The 19,531-nt window shown below is 26.1% G+C and overlaps 1 protein-coding gene across 3 annotated transcripts; it reads right to left on the bottom strand.

Annotated features, from left to right (window-relative positions):
* Positions 1–717: 717 nt before the first annotated feature.
* On the bottom strand, positions 718–19,465 carry LOC107442586 (uroporphyrinogen-III synthase). Of its 3 annotated transcripts, XM_016056187.5 has the most exons (8): positions 19,028–19,465; positions 15,851–16,022; positions 12,029–12,097; positions 8,498–8,575; positions 7,272–7,355; positions 5,292–5,377; positions 3,061–3,156; positions 718–924 (listed from the first exon to the last, which is right to left on the bottom strand). In XM_016056187.5, the coding sequence occupies exons 1-8, from the start codon at positions 19,088–19,090 to the stop codon at positions 805–807; spliced, it is 768 nt and encodes a 255-aa protein (XP_015911673.1). In that variant the 5' UTR covers positions 19,091–19,465; the 3' UTR covers positions 718–804. The 3 variants fall into 3 exon arrangements, with proteins under 3 accessions (XP_015911673.1, XP_015911680.1, XP_042908141.1); XM_016056194.5 differs by lacking the exon at positions 3,061–3,156 and having other exon boundaries at positions 19,028–19,236; XM_043052207.3 differs by lacking the exon at positions 8,498–8,575 and having other exon boundaries at positions 19,028–19,236.
* Positions 19,466–19,531: the final 66 nt, after the last annotated feature.

The raw sequence follows: 19,531 nt of genomic DNA, 5'->3' as shown, positions 1-19,531 counted from the left end.
CAGTATTTAATTACAAAAAGTATGATATTTGTAATTGTGAATTCAATATAAAATTTGAAGCAGTGTATATATTTAGTGTGATTTGTTCATTTAGTAGTATATACCAACATTATATTTTCACAATTCTTTATATCATTATAAAACTATGCTTTACTTATTTACATGAAATATTGAGAGATTACAATTATTTTAATTTCTTCAGAAACTTATAAAACTTTTTCACCATTGTTGCTCTTCAGCGTCCACTTATTTAAAAATCACATATTCACAAATATCTTGGAAATTAATATTATTTAAACTAGATTGAAATTATAAACTGTTTCAAAAATCGTTTTGGTGCTTGATATTTTTTAAAAAAAAATTTCTTTCACTTGGATTGAAAGAAAAACCTCGTTCTTTTTCATGACAATTTTTTATTGGCATTTCATTGGACTTTTTTTCGCTGTCTTTCCCACTAAGGAATAAACTTGCCATCACTGCTTGCTTGTAGATTAGGGAAAGCAGAAGGGAATTCAACGGATAGATACTTTCAAGATATTGAAGCAGTTAACAAATCTCAAATCTTCAATTATTTTTTCAAAGATCATCTTCTATTATTGAAAATAACTTTCCAGACATTTCATTTGAATTATCATAACTTATGGAAAGGACACAACTTCACTTTTTTTATACACATTGTCTGATAATTAATTAATAAGTAGCAGTATTAAATACAAATAAAAACATACTCTTTTTTTTATTTGAAATATAAACATTTTATAAAAATATGTTAAATCAACAAAATATTTTTCTATAAACAAATTTTTATGATAGAGATTCTATGATCTCATAAACAGCATTAGGAGTTGGCTTAACTGCAATCTTATAAGGAGTCAAAGATGCTTCAATCAATGCTTTTTCAGTGCTTGGGCCAATTGCAATTATCTGGGGGGAAAAAAGAGATATAATACGTATATAAATGAAAATTCATCAAGTGTTTTATAACTATTATAAATGTTTAATTATATTTTTAAAATACAAGTCAAATTTCATTGAGACACATTCATTTAATAAGAAATTTAGGTGTATCTAATTTTTTTGTCGGCTGTAATTGGTAAAAAAGGAAAAACTGAAGGTAAATTTTTTTCTACTAGGGTACCAATCTGTATACCTTTTCCATAGCTATAAATATACTTTTCGGCAGAAAAGTGAAAAATTGATCGTTATTCTATAAGTTACATCAATTCAAAAAATTTAAATAAGCTTTACGAAAAATCACATGAAACATGTAGCAGAATTTTCCTACCAAAAACTGTTTTTCCATTGATTTATAATTAAAAAAAACTTGTTTTTTTATGAATGAAAACTAACAGGTTGAATCTTGGACTCCATAGTATATGGAATAATTACATTTAATAGCATAAAGAATAATAATCAGATTTTTGAAGAAAAAAAATATAATGATGATACTTTAGATTGAATAATTAAAGAATTTACAGTGTGACTATTTAGAAAAATACAGTACAAGTTTAATACTTATGTTTTATCAATATTCTGCTAATAAAAGAATGCTAACATTCATTATAGAAAAGGCAAAACAAAGAAAGTACATAGTAACATGTATATTTTCAACTATGCACAAAATTTATCAATTTATTTTTGTAAAATATTCCAATTTAGTACATATATTTCCAGTTAAGAATATTTAAAAATATTTTTAACGCTATCTCTGTGAATTTTTATGCTTGTTTCTGGTTCTCTCTGGATTTAATTTAAAGAGTACAGACTATAATGAATACAATGTAATTTGCAAAAAATCAAACACATAATTTCAGTCTTATTTTATTTTGAAACAGCATTGACAAAGCTTAAATCACTGGATTTCTATCATGATGGCAATTCAAATCACTTGATTTTTGAAGAAGAAAAAAAGCATTGATTTAATTAATTTTTTCATAAAAAAAGCCATTAATTAAAGTAAAAAATTTTCTGGAAAATTTATAACATTATTTCTAAGGTAGTGATTTTTTTAAAAATCAGATTTCATTGATATTAGAGGTTTTATCTAGAAAAATAATGATTTTACCTTATGTCCTTTCTATGTAACGTAAGTAACATTTTATATTTTTATAAAAACAAAACACCTATAGGAGACTTTTACGCATCGGCAGCAACTTTAGGCGATTAAAAAACATCCCATAGAATTTTATGTAAAAAAATTATTAAATATTTATCGATGAAGAAAAGTTTAAAAAAAAATGAAAACCTGTCAAAATGTAACATCAGTCACCATGGAATTTCCCATTATAGCTATTTTCAAGCAATGATAAGTTATTTACAAGCGAATTAAAACATAATCCACAAACTGAAAAATAAATGTAAACAAAAAGAAAACGCAATACATCATAAATCTAAAAACAAAAATCCTCAAAATATAAAGGGAAAAAAACTAAGAAATTAAATCATCACTTAAATTACACGAACTTCTGAAAGTACAAATGGTAACTTCACTTTTTTAATAAAAACTTAGTAGTTTTGATAGGTCTAGCATTTTTCATTTTTTTTTCTAGGGAAAGAAATTTGAAAAATATCCAAATAGTTCTTTCAAAATCGCGTGTTAATGGAAATTATATGTGTTTAATCAAAAAAAAAAAAGAAAGAAAGGAAACAGAAACATCAGAACAAATAAGGACAGAATATTTTGTATCAGTAATATCAAGAAACAACTACAAAACCTGAATAGCGTTCAGAAAGGTGTGATTCCTTTTCAGTGCTAAGTGCAAACAAAGAATTAAGAAACTTGAAGTACTTAATTTCAAAACTAGTATAGTTTAGGAAATCTTGTCTGTGTGCCTTTAACATTGTTTATCACATAAAAAATTTTGAACTTATTTTTCAAAAAACATTTTATACATTTTTATTCACATTCTGCAATAAAAGATTTTTTCCTTATTTAAAACACCTTTGCAATAAAGGAATTGATTTTTAAAAAGTAAACTTTTACTAACAGTAAAAATTATAAATGTCTCAAAAAATTATTTTAAATTTCATTTTAATAATTTATTTCTCTTAATAACTCACTTTAGGCAAGGATGTACCAAAATAACTTTCCTTGATTAATTTATGACAATATTGTACACCAGAAGGACTAAAGAAAACTAGAATATTGGGAAGACCCTGAAATTGAAACAATTTAGTGAAAATTAAATAAAATTTTCACAATAACGACAAAATTAAACATTTATATTCTATAAAAAATATACTAAATAGTCAAATCATTTTAACACAAAAGAATCTGTAAAAATTTTATTGTTTGAATGAAAAAGAATCCACTGTTGTAAAATAAATTGATGATGAGTACTAAAACGTTTAGCAAAAACTGACTTTTGAAACTTACTTAAACTGTGGCATTAATGTTTTTGTTAAAAAGAACTTTAATTGAATGTGAAACATGCGATTCTTTCAGATGTTGTATTTTTTATGCTACTTGAGTAAGGAGAATTAATTTTAGAAATTTTTTGAACAAATATTGGCAATTAGATTATTAAAATCTTAAGGTGCAAAAATCTTTTTTCAGTTAGTAAATTTACTCTCCACAAATTAGTCTTAATTATTTTTTAATTCAAAGACATTTCGTTTTTATTCTATATATTTCCCTTTTTCTTTCTTGCAATTTTATACCTTCATAGAAGAAGGTGAACAAATTTCATACAGCTTTGTCTATAAATGATTCCTTTGGTCATTTTACTGTAAACAGAAATTCATAGGATTATTCAAAAACACTAATTATTCATTATTCATAAAGTGTATTAAAAAAATCAAGTTTTTAAAATTACCTTTTTAATTTGTTCAAATCTGAAAATTTATCTTCGATTCGTTAAAAGAGCTTGATGGACACCATTTTTCTAAGTAGTTGTTAACATTATTATGACATTTCTCTTGGAAGAAAACCAACTCATAAACCTTTTCCAAAAAATAGTTGCCAACAGCAAAATTGTAGTGCAGAAGCAGATCCATATTATTTAATAATATTTTTCTTAAAAATCACTGAAGTCAAATCAGGGGAATTCCATACTTCAACACTTTATAAATACATTTTTTTATCATGGTTAAATTTGAACTGCATCATTCACAAGATTAATTTTCTCTTCTAAGATTAAGAGTTTTTAACATTCCCTCAAAAATCTTAAATGATAAACTCTTCTTCCACACAAACTATAGCAGCAAATGATAAGCATATCATAAAAGCAGTCCAGAACTTGATGCATTTTAAATGAATAAGATAATTTTGAATGCAAACATTTACTTTGAATGACGGACGGAATTTTGTTTTTAATGTAAATTTGTAAATTTTTCTCCTTTTGTTTTCTACTTACAACTGTAAGCCTCATGCTATACTTTGTGGTGCATGAGGAGTTTTAAGTCGTTTAAATTAAAAAAAAAAACACATTTTCTTTTTTCGATATTTTAATTCCAAAATAATGCTGTCTGTTATTGATGCTCATGATTCAAACAATGTGGTCTGGAAATACAGACAAAAGAAAACAATCTTACTTCTTGAATTTTTCTCTTTTCTTCTCAACTTAATTTGAACATTGCAAGAGAAAGGACAAAAAACTGTTATTACCCTTTTTTTTATAAACATATTTTCAGCTATCAAAAGTAGATCATATCTGCCAACGCTCCAGCTTTTTCAGAAGGATTTTATTTCTACATTTAAAGTGGTCACAAAATTTACGCAATGAAATATTTATTCTTTATTTAATAAACTTAATTTAAAATAACTTTTATTATCATTAAATATAAATAATTTAAAAATATTGATGGCTTAGTATTCATTTAATTTATCTTTTTCAGTGCTGTTGAAATTCAAATACTACTTAAATTTGTAATAATAATAATACAATTATACTGATATTCGTGAATTATCTCAATAAATATTGTTAATATTGATAGATAATTCACAACTATCAGTATAATAGTAATTTCACTACTGCTAAGAAATCATCTTTCAAAAAGTACAAATGTTGGTTTTATTAAAAAAACAACAAGTGATTAAGATTAAATTTACAAGAAATTAAAAATAAAATGGTTGAGATGTCAAAAAATTGAATTACAGTTATAACCATGTTATTGCACATCAAATTTAAGAATGAAAATTCTGTTGTTTTATATTAACAATAAATTCTATCATACTCTTAGTTTGCATAAAGCAAATGTTGAATAGAAAGATCATAGAATTAAAATAATATTTCATTGCAAATAATTAAAATTTTGTATTAGCGGGAAAAAAAAATTCAAAATATACTTACTTGTTCAATAACTAATTTTTCCCAATGGCTTTTAAGAGAGGGATTACAAATGGTTTCATAACTTACAACTTCAATAATTTTGAACCCTAAAGAAATAAAAATGAAAATACACAATTTTATTTCTGCAAGAAAATAAATCAAACTACAAAAATAAACCATTCAATAACAAACATTATTAATTTATGTATGTATTAGAAGAAAGAATTTGGTTGAAAATTAATATGTAAAACAGACCAGCAATGATTTAAAACTGAACTGCCAGTCACATTTAATAAGTCACATTATTTATTTGCTGCTACTTAAAAAAAGAGCAATATCAAATGACATTTACTAATTTGTTCTCTTTCTTATATCAGCATATTTATTAGCAATATTATTATATGATTGATATGAGTTGCAAAGAGGCTAAGTCACTGTAATTCAGATAGATGGGTACCAGGCTGTCTTGGAAGTAAAGATATCTGATGCCCAACGTTCAACGTGAGTGGTGTCTTAACCTGTATGTACCATGTGGCCCACAATGGGCTATTACAAGAATGTTTTATTTAAATTAAGTATTAGAAATTTTAACATTAAAAGAAAGATTTATTGTTTCTGTATAAAACATTCTACCATCAAAAAAAAGAAAATTTTTTAACTTACTTTCCCCCAAGAATTTTTATTTTGAAATGCATTTATAAGTTCAAATTTTCCACATGTAAGTTTTAAAACAAATTACATTAGTAGAAAAACTTTTCTAAAAATCGCATAATATTTTCGAAGTCAAGTAACTTGACATTGCATATTTTTCAGAATTAACGGCTGACAACTTTTAAAAAAAATTTATTTTTTAAGAAAACTTTAAAAAAATTTATTGTTGGTATCATGATCTAAATACGAATCAAGGTCATATACTGATCAAGGCACCAGTTGTGCGGATTTTGATATCTGGGATTCAAAATGATTATATACAAGTAATTATTTAGGAACTGTATCAAGGTATATGATAAATGCACAAATTATGCGATTGAATAAATATGGATTGCATCTGAATTTGTGTTTATTTTATTTATACATATGCAATGCATGCTAATTCAATTGCATAATTTGTGCATTTATTACATACCTTGATACAGTTCTTTGATAATTACACACACATAATCACTTTGAATCCCAAACATCAAAAACAGCACAGCATATATTTGAATAATAGCGACCAACAAATTTGTACATACTTTTCAAAAAAAGCGAGTGACAATTTTTTTAGGTAGTACTATTCTAAATCAATTTTTTCTTCATTACTATTTCAGAAATGACCTGACAATACACATTTTTCAAAATAGAGACCAACAGATTTGTATACAGGGTGTACAAGAAAATAAAGGAAATGGTGAAAAATCTTGAAAAATACACAAAAGATCAATAATATACATTGTATCAAAAATTTAGTATTACAAATTGGATTCAAAATCTAATAAAACACATTCAATCAAAATGAAATGTTTTCAAAAGATAGATTTAATGATTTCAAATTTGACCCTGCAACCTCAAGTCTTGGGGATAGAACAACTGACAGCGGGTAAAGTTTAAGTTTGGTATCATTAATACTTCTCACAAAAACCCTTATTTGTAATTAGCCAGCAAACTATAAACTAAAATAAAACAACCAGTAAATAAAATTGAAACAGTTTCTTCTGGAAAGATGGAATATTCGTAAAAAAATGGGGGCTATTATTTAAAATTTTGAAGTTGCCCCACCTCAGTAATTTGTTAAGGTCGAGCTTGGTTTCATTGAATACAGCTTTTGAAAATATTTCATACTTGTATTTAAACTGATGTGCAACTTTCCTGATATTTAACTACCTGCATACCATTTAAACACCCAAGAGATTTTTCTAACATAAACATAAAACAAACAAGCCTTAAATGCAACTTCAAATTTTAGAAGACACAAATCTCTATACATTGAATTTTAAATAAATGAAAAACAAAATAAAGTACCATTTTCTTGTAAAAATGTGGGAACAGTTTCTCTTCTTTTATTGCTGCATGGAAAGAGAAATGATTTGCAGCACCCATCTGGATCTAAACACGAAATAAATAAAAAATTCTGTAACTTCTAGGTTACAAATTAAAATAAATTGATTTTGCAAAAAAAAAATAAATAAATAAATAAAAAAAGGGGGACAAGGAGAAGAAAAAAAGGGACAAGAGTACGTAACTTGCAATCAAAAAACATTTAAGGCATGTTACAAGCGAAATTCGATAGTAAAAATATGCAGTAATAAAACTTTTAGAGATTTCAAAGCACTCACGAACATAAAATGTAGCTCCATAGTCATTACTGAAGAAATAACTACAAAAAATTCCTTGATTTTAATTAACTGAATAACATCTTTTAATTTAAATTTATTTCTCTTAATTTTAATTATAATTTTATAAATAAATTTAAGTTTGAACTATTATTCATTATTTGATGCTTAGAGTTAATAGCAGTAGAAGACAAGATGAGATGAACACATTTGCTCCCGTCAGTAGAACAAAAGTTGCTTCATATACAGGGTCTGTGCTAAGTATTCCCCACCAAGCCAAATGCTTTAAAATTTTGCAAAATAAATTGTGTTTTGGTGAGAGATTTTTTCTGTTTGAAAAGAAAAATACTTATTCTCCTTGATCTTGAAAATTACATCAATATGAATTTTTCCGAACAAATCTTGTTTATATAATTCGATTTGATTACAGAAATTTCGCTTTGATATGTGCCATAACTAATTAGAATTATGTTAAGTCCAGATAATATAAGCAACAAAAAAGTAACGAGGAAAAAAAACTTAAAATACAGACAAGCAGGTTTGTTGACACATAACGCAATATAGCATGACGAAACTCTTGCCTTTGGCTAAGACTTTTGAAAATTTGGCCAACACTTTGATATTTGGCTCATTTAATGGCGAGTAATCTGAAGTCCTTAGTGCAGGCCCTGCTTATAGCAACAGAAAAAATGGTTAGTGACTTAATAATACAGTTGTGAAAAATGGTAAGAGACATGAAGAATTTTGAAATTTGAGAATGTCACTATGGAATTTTAACATCCTCACTCAGATTTCTAAATAAGGTAATATTATGCAGGTAATTAGTTTAAAAATTGATTAAAATGCCAGTTAACATAACACTTTTTTAGCTTTTCAAATAAAAATAAATGACAAATAAGCATAATTTCAACATACAAGAGGATAAAATAAAATTGCAAAGCTGTTCAGCATTTCCAGATTCTTCTCCTAAAGAGGTAAATTTCAGCAGTGTTCCTAAATAATTCAGAAGAAATTATTTATTTGAAAAAAAGAAAAACATTTAAATGGAACTCTAGCTATTTTCTAAATAAAGTAGATTAGAATTTATATAATAAATAGAACATATGCATGAAAGTGCAAAAATTCAATTGGCTTTGACTTTGATTATTTGCCTTTAATGTGCAATATATATTAACTTTTTAAATTAATTCAAAAATAGTTTTAAAAAAGTAATGTAGATTGCTCATTAGTTTCCAAAACCTATTCTTATTTTACTTATCTTGGATACTTAATACACTAAAATGCAAACAAATAAATAAATAAACATACACACTTAATACATTTTACTTTATAACAATAATTTTGTTAAATAAAACAAAAAAAATATATAAAGAAATCAAAGTTTTTTCTTTTTTTAAATATCCAAAATGAAACAAATACTCCTCAAGAAATTTAATAAACAAAATGATAATAATCATTAATTACTAACATTAGAAAAAATATTAAATCTGTTTATAAGGTAATTAATATAATATGCTTATTTCAGATTAATACGTTTTTTTAAAAACTAAATTAAGCATGAAGACTAATAAAGAAAAATATTAATTAACTTCAATTTCAAGAGCTTGGATTTAATGTACATTCTATTTTCATCATAGTTGGTCAGACAGCCCAATATGGGCCAATGCCTTCTTCTGAAGATTTCGCCATAACGACTTTCAATTTATCTTTGATCTCCAATTCTTTTCATTGATTGCAAGAAAATAGGACTCCACCAAATCAGCCCATCTTAACAGCAGCCTTCCCATCTTTCTTGTTGCAGTGTTTCTAAAAAAGCAATATTTTTTTTACTGTATTGTCATCACTCATTCGAATTACATGGGCCATCCAATTAATTCGATTTTATTTTTATGTATTATAAATCTTTTACAGTTCAAAGTTAAATCTCCTTCTCCAGTTATTGTTTTCATTTACACCATCAAGTATACTCTGCAAAATCTTTCTCTAAAATTTTGCGATACAATTTTCCTCCAGTTTTGTCATTGTTCAAGCTTCTGAAGCATATATCAAGGCCGCCCTGACAAGAGTTTTGTAAATTAAGAGCTTTGTTTTTCCAGAAAGAAACCTAGATTTAATAAATCTTCTCAGCCCATTTGCTATTTCAGAAGACATTCTGTTATCAACAGTAGTAATTGATAGTAATAACCACTGATTAGTAATAACCTATGGTATTGATGTTTGAATCATGAATAACTCTCACAAGTGCAATATTAAAAGTAGACAGGGACAGAATCTCCCTGTCGAACACCTTTAAATGTGTCAAGATTTTCTGAAAGCGACCCCAGAAACCTAATCTTACACTTTGTATCTTTCAATGCAAGTCTTGTCAGTTTAATGAGTTTTAAAGGTTTTTTAAAATCATTCATCGTTTCAAAAATATAATTTATATTGGTATTATCAAAAGCAGCCTTGAAATTCATAAAAAGAAGATGCGTTTCAATGTTAAATTCCATTGACTTCTCCAAAATCTGACGAAGACAAAATATCTGATCTATATTTGATCTTCCAGCATGGAATCCACATTGATATTTTCCTCTTTGTGAGTCAATGAATGGTAACAACCTGAGAAATAAAATTCTAAATAGAATTTTATAAGTTATACAAATCAGATTAATGCCACGATAGTTGGCACAGGTCATAGGATCGCCTTTATTGTGAATTGGACACAAAATGCTAAGATTCCAATCCGCTGGCATAATCTCAAAGTACCTGATGTCACTAATAAGTTCAGATAAATTCTTCTGTAAAGGTTCACAATTTTTTAGCAGTTCTGCTGAAATAATATCATGTCCAGAAGCCATCTTAGTCTTTAAGTTTTTTAATGCAGCCCTGATCTCCTCCTGCGTTGGAGCCTCAACTTCTATGTGATTGCTGGATACAGGCGCAATTATTTCAATATCCTCACAATTTTCATGAAGAAGTTCGTTAAAATGTTCATGTCATCGTTTCTAAATGTCCTTTCCATCAGTAATAATTTCACCAAATTTGTTTCAGCATAGACTAGAAGTCTGTTTAAAGTATAATCAATTGGATTTCAGATGTTCAACATCCTAAAACAATTCTTCAAAAACCTTTTTCCTTTGGCGTAAGAGTTTCTTCACCTCTTTTCTGAGTCTATGATACTCTTCTGCTCTATTTCTTGTGTGTGCTTGTATCATATGTTTATATGCAACATTCTTTTTATCATTAGCAAAGGCACAATCAACATCATACCAATCCTTAACCTGTTTCTGAATTACTTTCCACAGTACAATTCAGTAAACTCAACGTTCCTTTACTATTTCGCGCTATTCAAGTCTTATCCTATACTTTCATTTTTAAGTTTATTAACAGTCATATTCTCTCAGCGTCTCTCCCTTGAACTTTTTTGCATTAGATAATCTTGATCAGACTTTAGCTATTACGTATCAAGAACTGATCCTTATCCACATTAGCCCCATGACAAGTTCTCACGCTCATCAAGTCTGAGTAATGTCATGTGTCAATTAGTATATGATCAATTTGATTAGCATAAGTGCCAAATGGGGCACACCAGGAAGCTTTATGAATATTTTTATGTGAAAAAGACGTGCTTCCTATAATCATATTACGTGAAGTGGCAAAATCAATTAATTTGCATCCATTATCATTGGTTGGATCATGTAAATCAAATCCTCCAGTTACAAATTTAAATTCCCTTTCTCTACCTACTTTAGCTTTGAGATCCCCCAAAATAATTTTTGCATCATATTTTAAACAAGTGTAGTAACTTTTGTCCAAATTTTCATACTATGTAAACAACACAGAATATAACAAGATTTATAGGAAAAAGTCTTGGATGAATATGTGATCACTAAAATTGTTATTACAAAGAAATTTTTTTCTTATGAAATATATAGTCTACAAATATTTTCCTCAAGTTCATAATAAAAGAGCCTATTATCTCAAACTAAAACTGAAAAAAAATATAGCCAAACAATACAATAAAATGAAAAATATAGCATTAATGGAAAAAACTTCGAAATACATTAATATGCTTGTTTAAACTGTTTTAAGTATTTCAGTATAACAATTTTTTTGCTCTAAATTAAAAAATATTATAATTGTAACTTGAAAAGCATATCATTGTCCAAAATTTGGAAGTGAGAAAACACTATGAAGTCAGACGTTCATATTTAAAAAAATAACATACACTAAAGGATAAAAATTCTTTATGATTATTTTTGCTAAAATTGTACTTAAAATTGTACTATCGTAATAAATCTCTTTGTTTTCTCATTCTCAAATAAAAAATAACAAATCAAGTTAAAGTACTTATCAGTTTTGAATATATTAATGAGAAAAGAAATAGAACAAACAAAACATTAATTTAAAGAGATAATTTTTAAAACAATAACATCAATAGGCTAGTTTGTCCTTACAACATACTTGCTAAATTTGCTGTAGATTCACCTACACAAAAATTCTTCTTGCTTCTCCATTTCGGAAGTAAGTTGTCTAAGAAATAAATGTAAAAAAAATCTGGGGTTATTTATGAAATTAGGGTCTGATAACAGGTTCTTTACAAATTATTTTATTGCAAAAACAGAGCCATAACAAATTATTTTATCATAAAAATGAACATTTCACATTATTTTTCTACTTAAAAATAAATGATTTGCAAATTTTAATTCTTCTTTCGAAAAATGGAGTCAATAACGTTAACAAAATATCTTTGGAAAATATGATTTCTGTGGTTCCCCCTCCCCCTGAAAAATGCACTGGTTCAACACGCTCACTGTGCATTTCTGGCAAAATAAGAATTTATGCCCATTATGCAAAAACTATAAAGGAAATATTAAAGGTAAGAATGATTTCTCTAAATCTTGTAGAAATAGGAAGCTAATAAATAATAATAATAAAGTATTAATTTAATGGGCAGATATATTTCATTTTCTATTAATATACTGCAAATATACTATTTTAAGACAAATAGGATTTTATTTGAAACATATTAAATCTAATTAAATACAGAGTGTTCCAGAATAACTTCTTTTAATATGTATATTTAACTAATAAAATTAAAGAGAAAAAAAAAACGTTAGCAAAATCTGATGAATCAGTATCAAAGACAATCACCATATAGGTAAACTTAATATCTTTGTAATCTGCTGATTTATTTTATAAAACCCAAAGGCATTTCCAATCTGACTAAGGAACTGACTTTGATGATCATAATTTTAACATAATTTTCAGTCTTGTTATTCCAATTTTACATTTGCTAAGAACAACTTTGATTAGTGATTCATCAGATTTTGATACGATTCATATTTTTTATTCTCAGTTAAAAGATTACATGGGTCTTAAAACTTAAAAAAAAAAATATTTATTTATTTATTCAATACTATATATTAAGAATATTTTTTAATGACTTTTTTTAATAGGAATAACTTCTGAAGAGAAAGCGCTTGGAAACTTTTTTCATTACATTTGACCATCCGTGCACTAAAATAGAAATTTTTTTTCTCAAAGCTCCATTTTTGAAATTGGTAAACACGATCTAATTAAAAAAAAAATTTCCATTTTCTCTAGATAGAATCGACTTATTATTGGACACATGTGTTTTTTTAAAAAATTCTTTGTGTTCAATTTTTTTCACAAGATAGTAAATAGTCTAAATTATACCAAAAGTCAGTTTTTATTTTTTCATTTTTTACATACAATTCTGCTAAATACTTATATTTAATTTATTATTTGTCTTTTTTATAAAAAATTTTTTTTTGCATAATCTAGTCAATTCTATACAGAAAAAGTATGCAAAATTCCAATAAGATAGGTGCATTTGTTCTTGAAAAGTTATGTCCCAGCAAGGATGTATTTTTCTTTGCTGCGAATCAAGGGGTCACACAAAATCAGTTTTCTAAGGCTACATTTACAAAATCCTAGAATAAAATTTTATAAAATATTGTTAAAATTTTGTTTTTTCACATACTTAGAATGTGAATGGAATACTTCGTTTGTTACATAAAAAATAAATTAAGGAAAAGTTTGGTATTTTTGCCCTGTAATACCCAATAATGTTTAAATGTAAAAAAAATTTATAAAACCTGACAGTAAAGAGAACAATCATAACATAGGTGACATCAAAATTATTGAATGGAGCACATTTATTAAATATCTAGGTTAATTTCAACCTTATTCAAAAAATAAATAACTTTATTCGCCACAGTAAAGTATAAAATTAAAAGAAAACTAGAAAATTAATGCTCATATCATACTGCTTACTGTCATTTTACTTTTGTCTTTTTCCATATACCTCAGAAACTAATTGAGTGAAACAGGCTTTTTGAATAAAATGATAATACTCATTTACCTAAGGATAGTTTCATTAAAACAGTTTTTAAAATTAATTTCTTTATTATTAAATTTATTAATACCAGAAATTCAAATAAAACTATTTTATGAAGTAAAATATGCATCTTTAACTCCAACACTTAAAAATTTTAACAAAATAGAATGGTTTGTAAAATATGAAAGTATAAGAAGTTGTAATTTTAAATTTCCCTTTTTTGAGAACTTCTTTACTAATCTTTTTCAAATTTTGGATTTTGGGGTTAATATGATATAAACATTTTTGAATCTTAAAAAAAAAAGTTGTTCAATGTTGATTAACTACATTAAAAAATATCAATAAGATTACTTTATGGTTACTATTTCTCAGTCAATTGATATTAATACTCAGTTAATACTATCTCTCATTGAAGTTGATATTATTATTCAGCTAATACTATTTCCACTTTAATACCATATCATAAACAATTTGATAAGAAATACTAAATTGTGTAAGTTATTTTTGTATACCTAGTTAAAGCCAGCCCTGCAACTCATCACTGCAAAAATGGGATCTTAATTTCACATATTCACAAATATAGCAACCTGGCTGAAAGAGCTTTATTTTGCAATTATTTTAGATTAATGCACAACAAGCCACATGATCTTAAAAAAAAGGCAGAAGATATCATCAGTTTTTGTGATTTTTCAAAAAAAATCAGAGCCTTATTTTTATAAATTTACTAAATTATAAGTAGACTTTTCACAGAAAACAGATCTTTTATAAAAAGATCGGAAAATATTTTCATGCATTTTTCAATAAACATTAATATTTGTTAGAATTAAATAACATATACATGTGAATCTTGCTAATACAGGTTAATAAAATATAAAATAATAATTATGAAAAAATAGCAATTGTTAAAAATACTGAATTTTGAAAGAAAAACTAAATCAACAATTCTTACCACACTTGTGAGTATAAATATTATATCAAAATTTGAAATATAACTTTCAGTATGTACTTCATTTTCATCAAACAAAGGAGATATCACTGAGTTATCTTATTATTTAATTCAGTTAGAAAATTATCAATTAAAAAAAATTTTTTTTAATAATGATCTATTTTATTGAGAATGTCTGTAAATCTATTTTGCTACTGTTACTTAAAATGTATTGATAAAAATAAAATGACTACAATAAATGTTTACAATATGCATCTAATGTTTTTTTTTTTTTGCCATTATAAATGAGAAAATAACATAAATAAAATTTAATAAATCAAGTTAATAATTTTAGGCTATAATAAGTCAACATAGCATTATAGTATAAGAATTTGGCAATTGATATTATTAATGTTTGTTTTGATTGTAGTTAAAATACAATATTTTAATGCACATTTCTAATATCCTTCCAGATTGAAATGAATCAATTTTGGATAAATATGGTGAAGAATGAAATGTTGGAAACTTTAATTTCTAATTTTTTTCGAAAATCAAAATATTGTCAGGAGTCTGTCCAGGCCGAATTTACTACCATTAAGAGGTACCTTCACAAATTCAATTTTAGGAAAAACGGTAGTTTCACAAATTTAACTTTAGGAAAAACAATAGTTTCACAAAATACTTTTTCTTAAAATTTTATTTTTGTATCCTTAAGAAATGATAAATTTATATTTTTATTATGTTTTTGTGTTGATTTTTTAATATAATTTTTAAATTTTTCTCAAATTATGTCTAAATTTTCACAAAATAGGTACCTCTCAGAAAAACCTAGACAGACCCCTGATTGTGTTATCTCTGAAAACACATACCAGCACATAATTTTAGAGTTCTAAGAGTAAAGGTAGTCTGCACAAAAAAAAAAAAAAAATAGATTGGAAGATACAATTAAGAAAAAATCAATTAAATAGAATGAAATCAATTACATAAAATATCTCACCTGATGAACCAGATATAGATTTATTGACAGCTTCAACAGTTCTAGGACTAGTAAATATTATACCTTCAAAAATATCAGGCTGTGATAGATGTTCCTGAAGAATTTCACTATTTATAAAACTAAATGCCAAAGTAGGAATCAAAGTAGCCTTATGGCCTTTTTTTCGGAGAATCTAAAATAATCAAACACAACAATAACTTTTCCGTACTTTAATTTTTATTTATTTGAAAATTCTTTGTACATTTAAAATTTAGGAAAAGCTTTTTGCTTGATTGTTATTTATTGGTTTAGTTAAGCTTATTTTCAAATTTATTTTATAAAATCTATAAAATCACTGGATAAAAGAATGTGTAACAAATTATTTTTTTAAATAAAACAATAAAATTTTAAGAACTGGTAATTTTTTTTTTTTTTTTTTTTTTAACTAAGCTGTGTTTGGTAAGAACATAAAACAGTAATTAATAGAATAAAGAATTTGCACAATTTTTAATTTTAATGAATTTAAAAAAACTAAACTAATTTGTGCTGCCATGTAGAGTACAAAAAAAAAAACTTGAATATGATTAGAAAAAGTGGCAAAATGCAAATATAACATAATAAACAAAATAATTTATAATAAGGTCACTAGCTTTTTTTCTTCTTTTTTAAAACTTTAATAAGTAAATAATAAGTCTTAATAATAATAAATAATAAGTCTTTTCAAACAACATACCATCTTTGGACACCAAATATAATATGCTGTTTTTAAGACAGACATTTTTTGATGGATATATAAGAATATTTCAAATGGTTCAACTCAAATTAAACTATAAAAGAATTCTAATGTTTCATAGAAAGAGTTATTAAAATGTTAAAACAAAGAAAGCAAGATTGATAGATTTAGTGCCAATGAAAAGTAATTTATAAAGATAGCAATTGCACTTTTATAACCTAATGCTACAGAGTTTCATGCTGATTTCCTTTTAATGGTCAATACACAATTTTCATTAGTAAAATAAATTAACTTATATTTCACTATCTGATTTACTTAAAATCACAACCAACTAGGATAAGAATCTTTTAAGTCATATCACTGTTTCTTCATTAAAAGGAAACTCAAGATGTTTCACATTTAATATAATTAACCTCATCTATATTATATAAAACGCTAATACGTACGTATGTATGTATGCATCAATAAAAACCAATGATATTTCTTTTCTCGCGCTGGCAACAGTTTTCCTTTTTAATTGATTGGATTCGGCGCGCAAGAGCACGTAGTGAGCAACCAGATAACAATAACCAGAGTGAGCATTATCAGGTTGTTCAATTCAGATTCATGCACTAAAAACATGACAATATTTAATTTAAACTCAATTAGGAATTAATTAATTAATTGAAGTGAGAATGCTTTAAAAGGCCGCTGTTGAATTGATATTTTTCTACTGGGAGCTACCTAAACGTCTAAAAAACGTTTAAGTGTTTGTATTGAATGCATTGAATTTTTTTTATATTTCGCGTTTATTTATGCATTGAATTTTCACGCTTTAAAATGCAGAATATTAGTGAAGCAATATTTGATCATTTATTTTGCTAATATGTTTCTTATTTAGCTAATGTTTTGATTTTTTCACCATGTACAATCTAAATAGCTAATATACTTTTTTAAAAGCCAATAAGAACATTGGTAGAAATCTTCTACATAAGTACAATACTATTTCTTTGATGATAAAATACTATGTCTTTGATGATAATATATTATGTCTTTGTGCTAGAACATTGTGTTCATTGGCGAGCGAGCGCAGCGAGCCATGGTTCACGGTGTGAACCACATAGGATTGCGTAGCAATTCTCGGGGGTTGGCGAGCATTAGCGAGCAGGGGGCGGAGCCTCCTAGTTCAATATAATTAACATCAAAAGAAATAATGGTTAAAATAATTTCATTGAACCTTTTGCAAAATCAAATGATTAAATTGACCCTACATAGGAATAATTGGCTCAGTATAGTTTATGTAACAGTGAAGTTTATGAAACAGTCATTAAAATAGAGGGTTAATGTAATGATGTCGTTCTTGAGCATGAGCTGGTTTTATCCAGGAAAAGTAATTTTTTAAACTTTTTTAATAGATGACAGAGTTCTAACAATGTTCTCAAATTTAGAAGTATTTATATAATAAACTAAACTTATTTTCAGAATCACATAGTTTTTGTTCATAAACTTGATCTTGAAACAAAAGAATTTAAAAAGCTTATTTGCCTTAGCTGGAAGGCAAATTGGGATTTAATTTTATACAATATAAAGTAACTATTTTTAGTTTAGTAAATTTAAACTTTTATGTATACCTGAGAAATAAGTTTTAGTTTCATTTATTTTAAAGCATTTATAATGAAGGATATGGATAGGATTTTCCAAACAATTTTTTCTGACTTATTATTTATACTTTCTTCTGAAAGAGATCTAAAATTATAAATATTCCGAGAATGGCATATATTAAGTTGTTTCATATGTTAAGTAAGTAAATTATTTATATGATTATATGATAATTCTTTGCATGATAATTCTGGAAATGTTAAAAAGCCTATCACTTAGCTGATTTTTAAACTTGGAAAAATAAAAAAGTACTTGCGTATTATCTCATCGACCAGTTTCGCCAACATTCCGGTATCTCACAAATTTATTTTTACATAGTAATTATTTATAAACACCACAATGGAGATTTCCGCATCATGATCTGTGGTAGAATAATCGCCAAGACTTGGCAACTTTGGGGCAGCGGCCGGCGAGAAACTAAAAAAAAAGTCACAGAAAAGGTCAAACTCAAAAAGTTTAACTCATTGCCCCCCCTCCCGGCAAAACACCCATAAGCTTCTCTTTTTTTTAAAATTTGCAAGCTTTTAATCTATTTGGCACCTTGGCGATTGTAGTTGGCATGACAGATCACAATACGAAAATATCCCCAACACAATGATCAAATATAACTTATTGAGTGCAAAAAATGAGAAAATATTTAAATTTCCACCACTTCCAAATTTATCTTCCGATTTGGCATAAATGATAGACAGGAAAATAAGTAAGTAACAATTAAAATAATCAAACCAGAACAATTTTCCTTTAAAAATATATGATATTTTTTTCTAGAATTAGTTAAAATAATAAGCAACATACAATGCTGAATTTTTTCCCCTGCCCAATATTACCTCTATATACGGATCAATTTTCTCTGTTTCTGATTCAGCTTTGAAAATAGCTATGTTATTCATTGAGAATATATGTTTCGGAAAAATTTTTTTTATCAAATTTCTAAACAAAACTGATCTGAAGAACTGAAATAAAACTGATTTAAAGAACTTAAACTTTTACAGGTCTTTTCTGTTATACTTTTTAAAATATTATCGTCGAATAAAAACTATTTCATCATAGGTTTTTAATTAGTGAGATTAGCCCAATTTAAAAGCCCTTTTTTTTTTAAGAAAACAAGATTCATGATATTTCAATATATTATTATTCTGAGCAATGGTTATAAATCCTTTTCTTATTATTTCCTTTCAATCTATTAACTTCATAAGTTAACGAAGAGTTCGTAGATGATGAAATTTTAGTCTCCTTATTTGTTTACTAATAAAAAATTTTAGAGTGGATTTTCATAAAAAGATTAGCAAATTTAATTCATGCTTATTTTAGCCCATTGAAAATGAACTTTT

This window comes from Parasteatoda tepidariorum, chromosome 8, assembly GCF_982258835.1.
Source record: "Parasteatoda tepidariorum strain Cologne lab strain chromosome 8, Ptep-v5.0, whole genome shotgun sequence".
Taxonomy (NCBI): domain Eukaryota; kingdom Metazoa; phylum Arthropoda; class Arachnida; order Araneae; family Theridiidae; genus Parasteatoda; species Parasteatoda tepidariorum.
The sequence above is the reverse complement of the archived record's forward strand: the minus strand, read 5'-3'. Positions and strand labels throughout refer to the sequence as shown.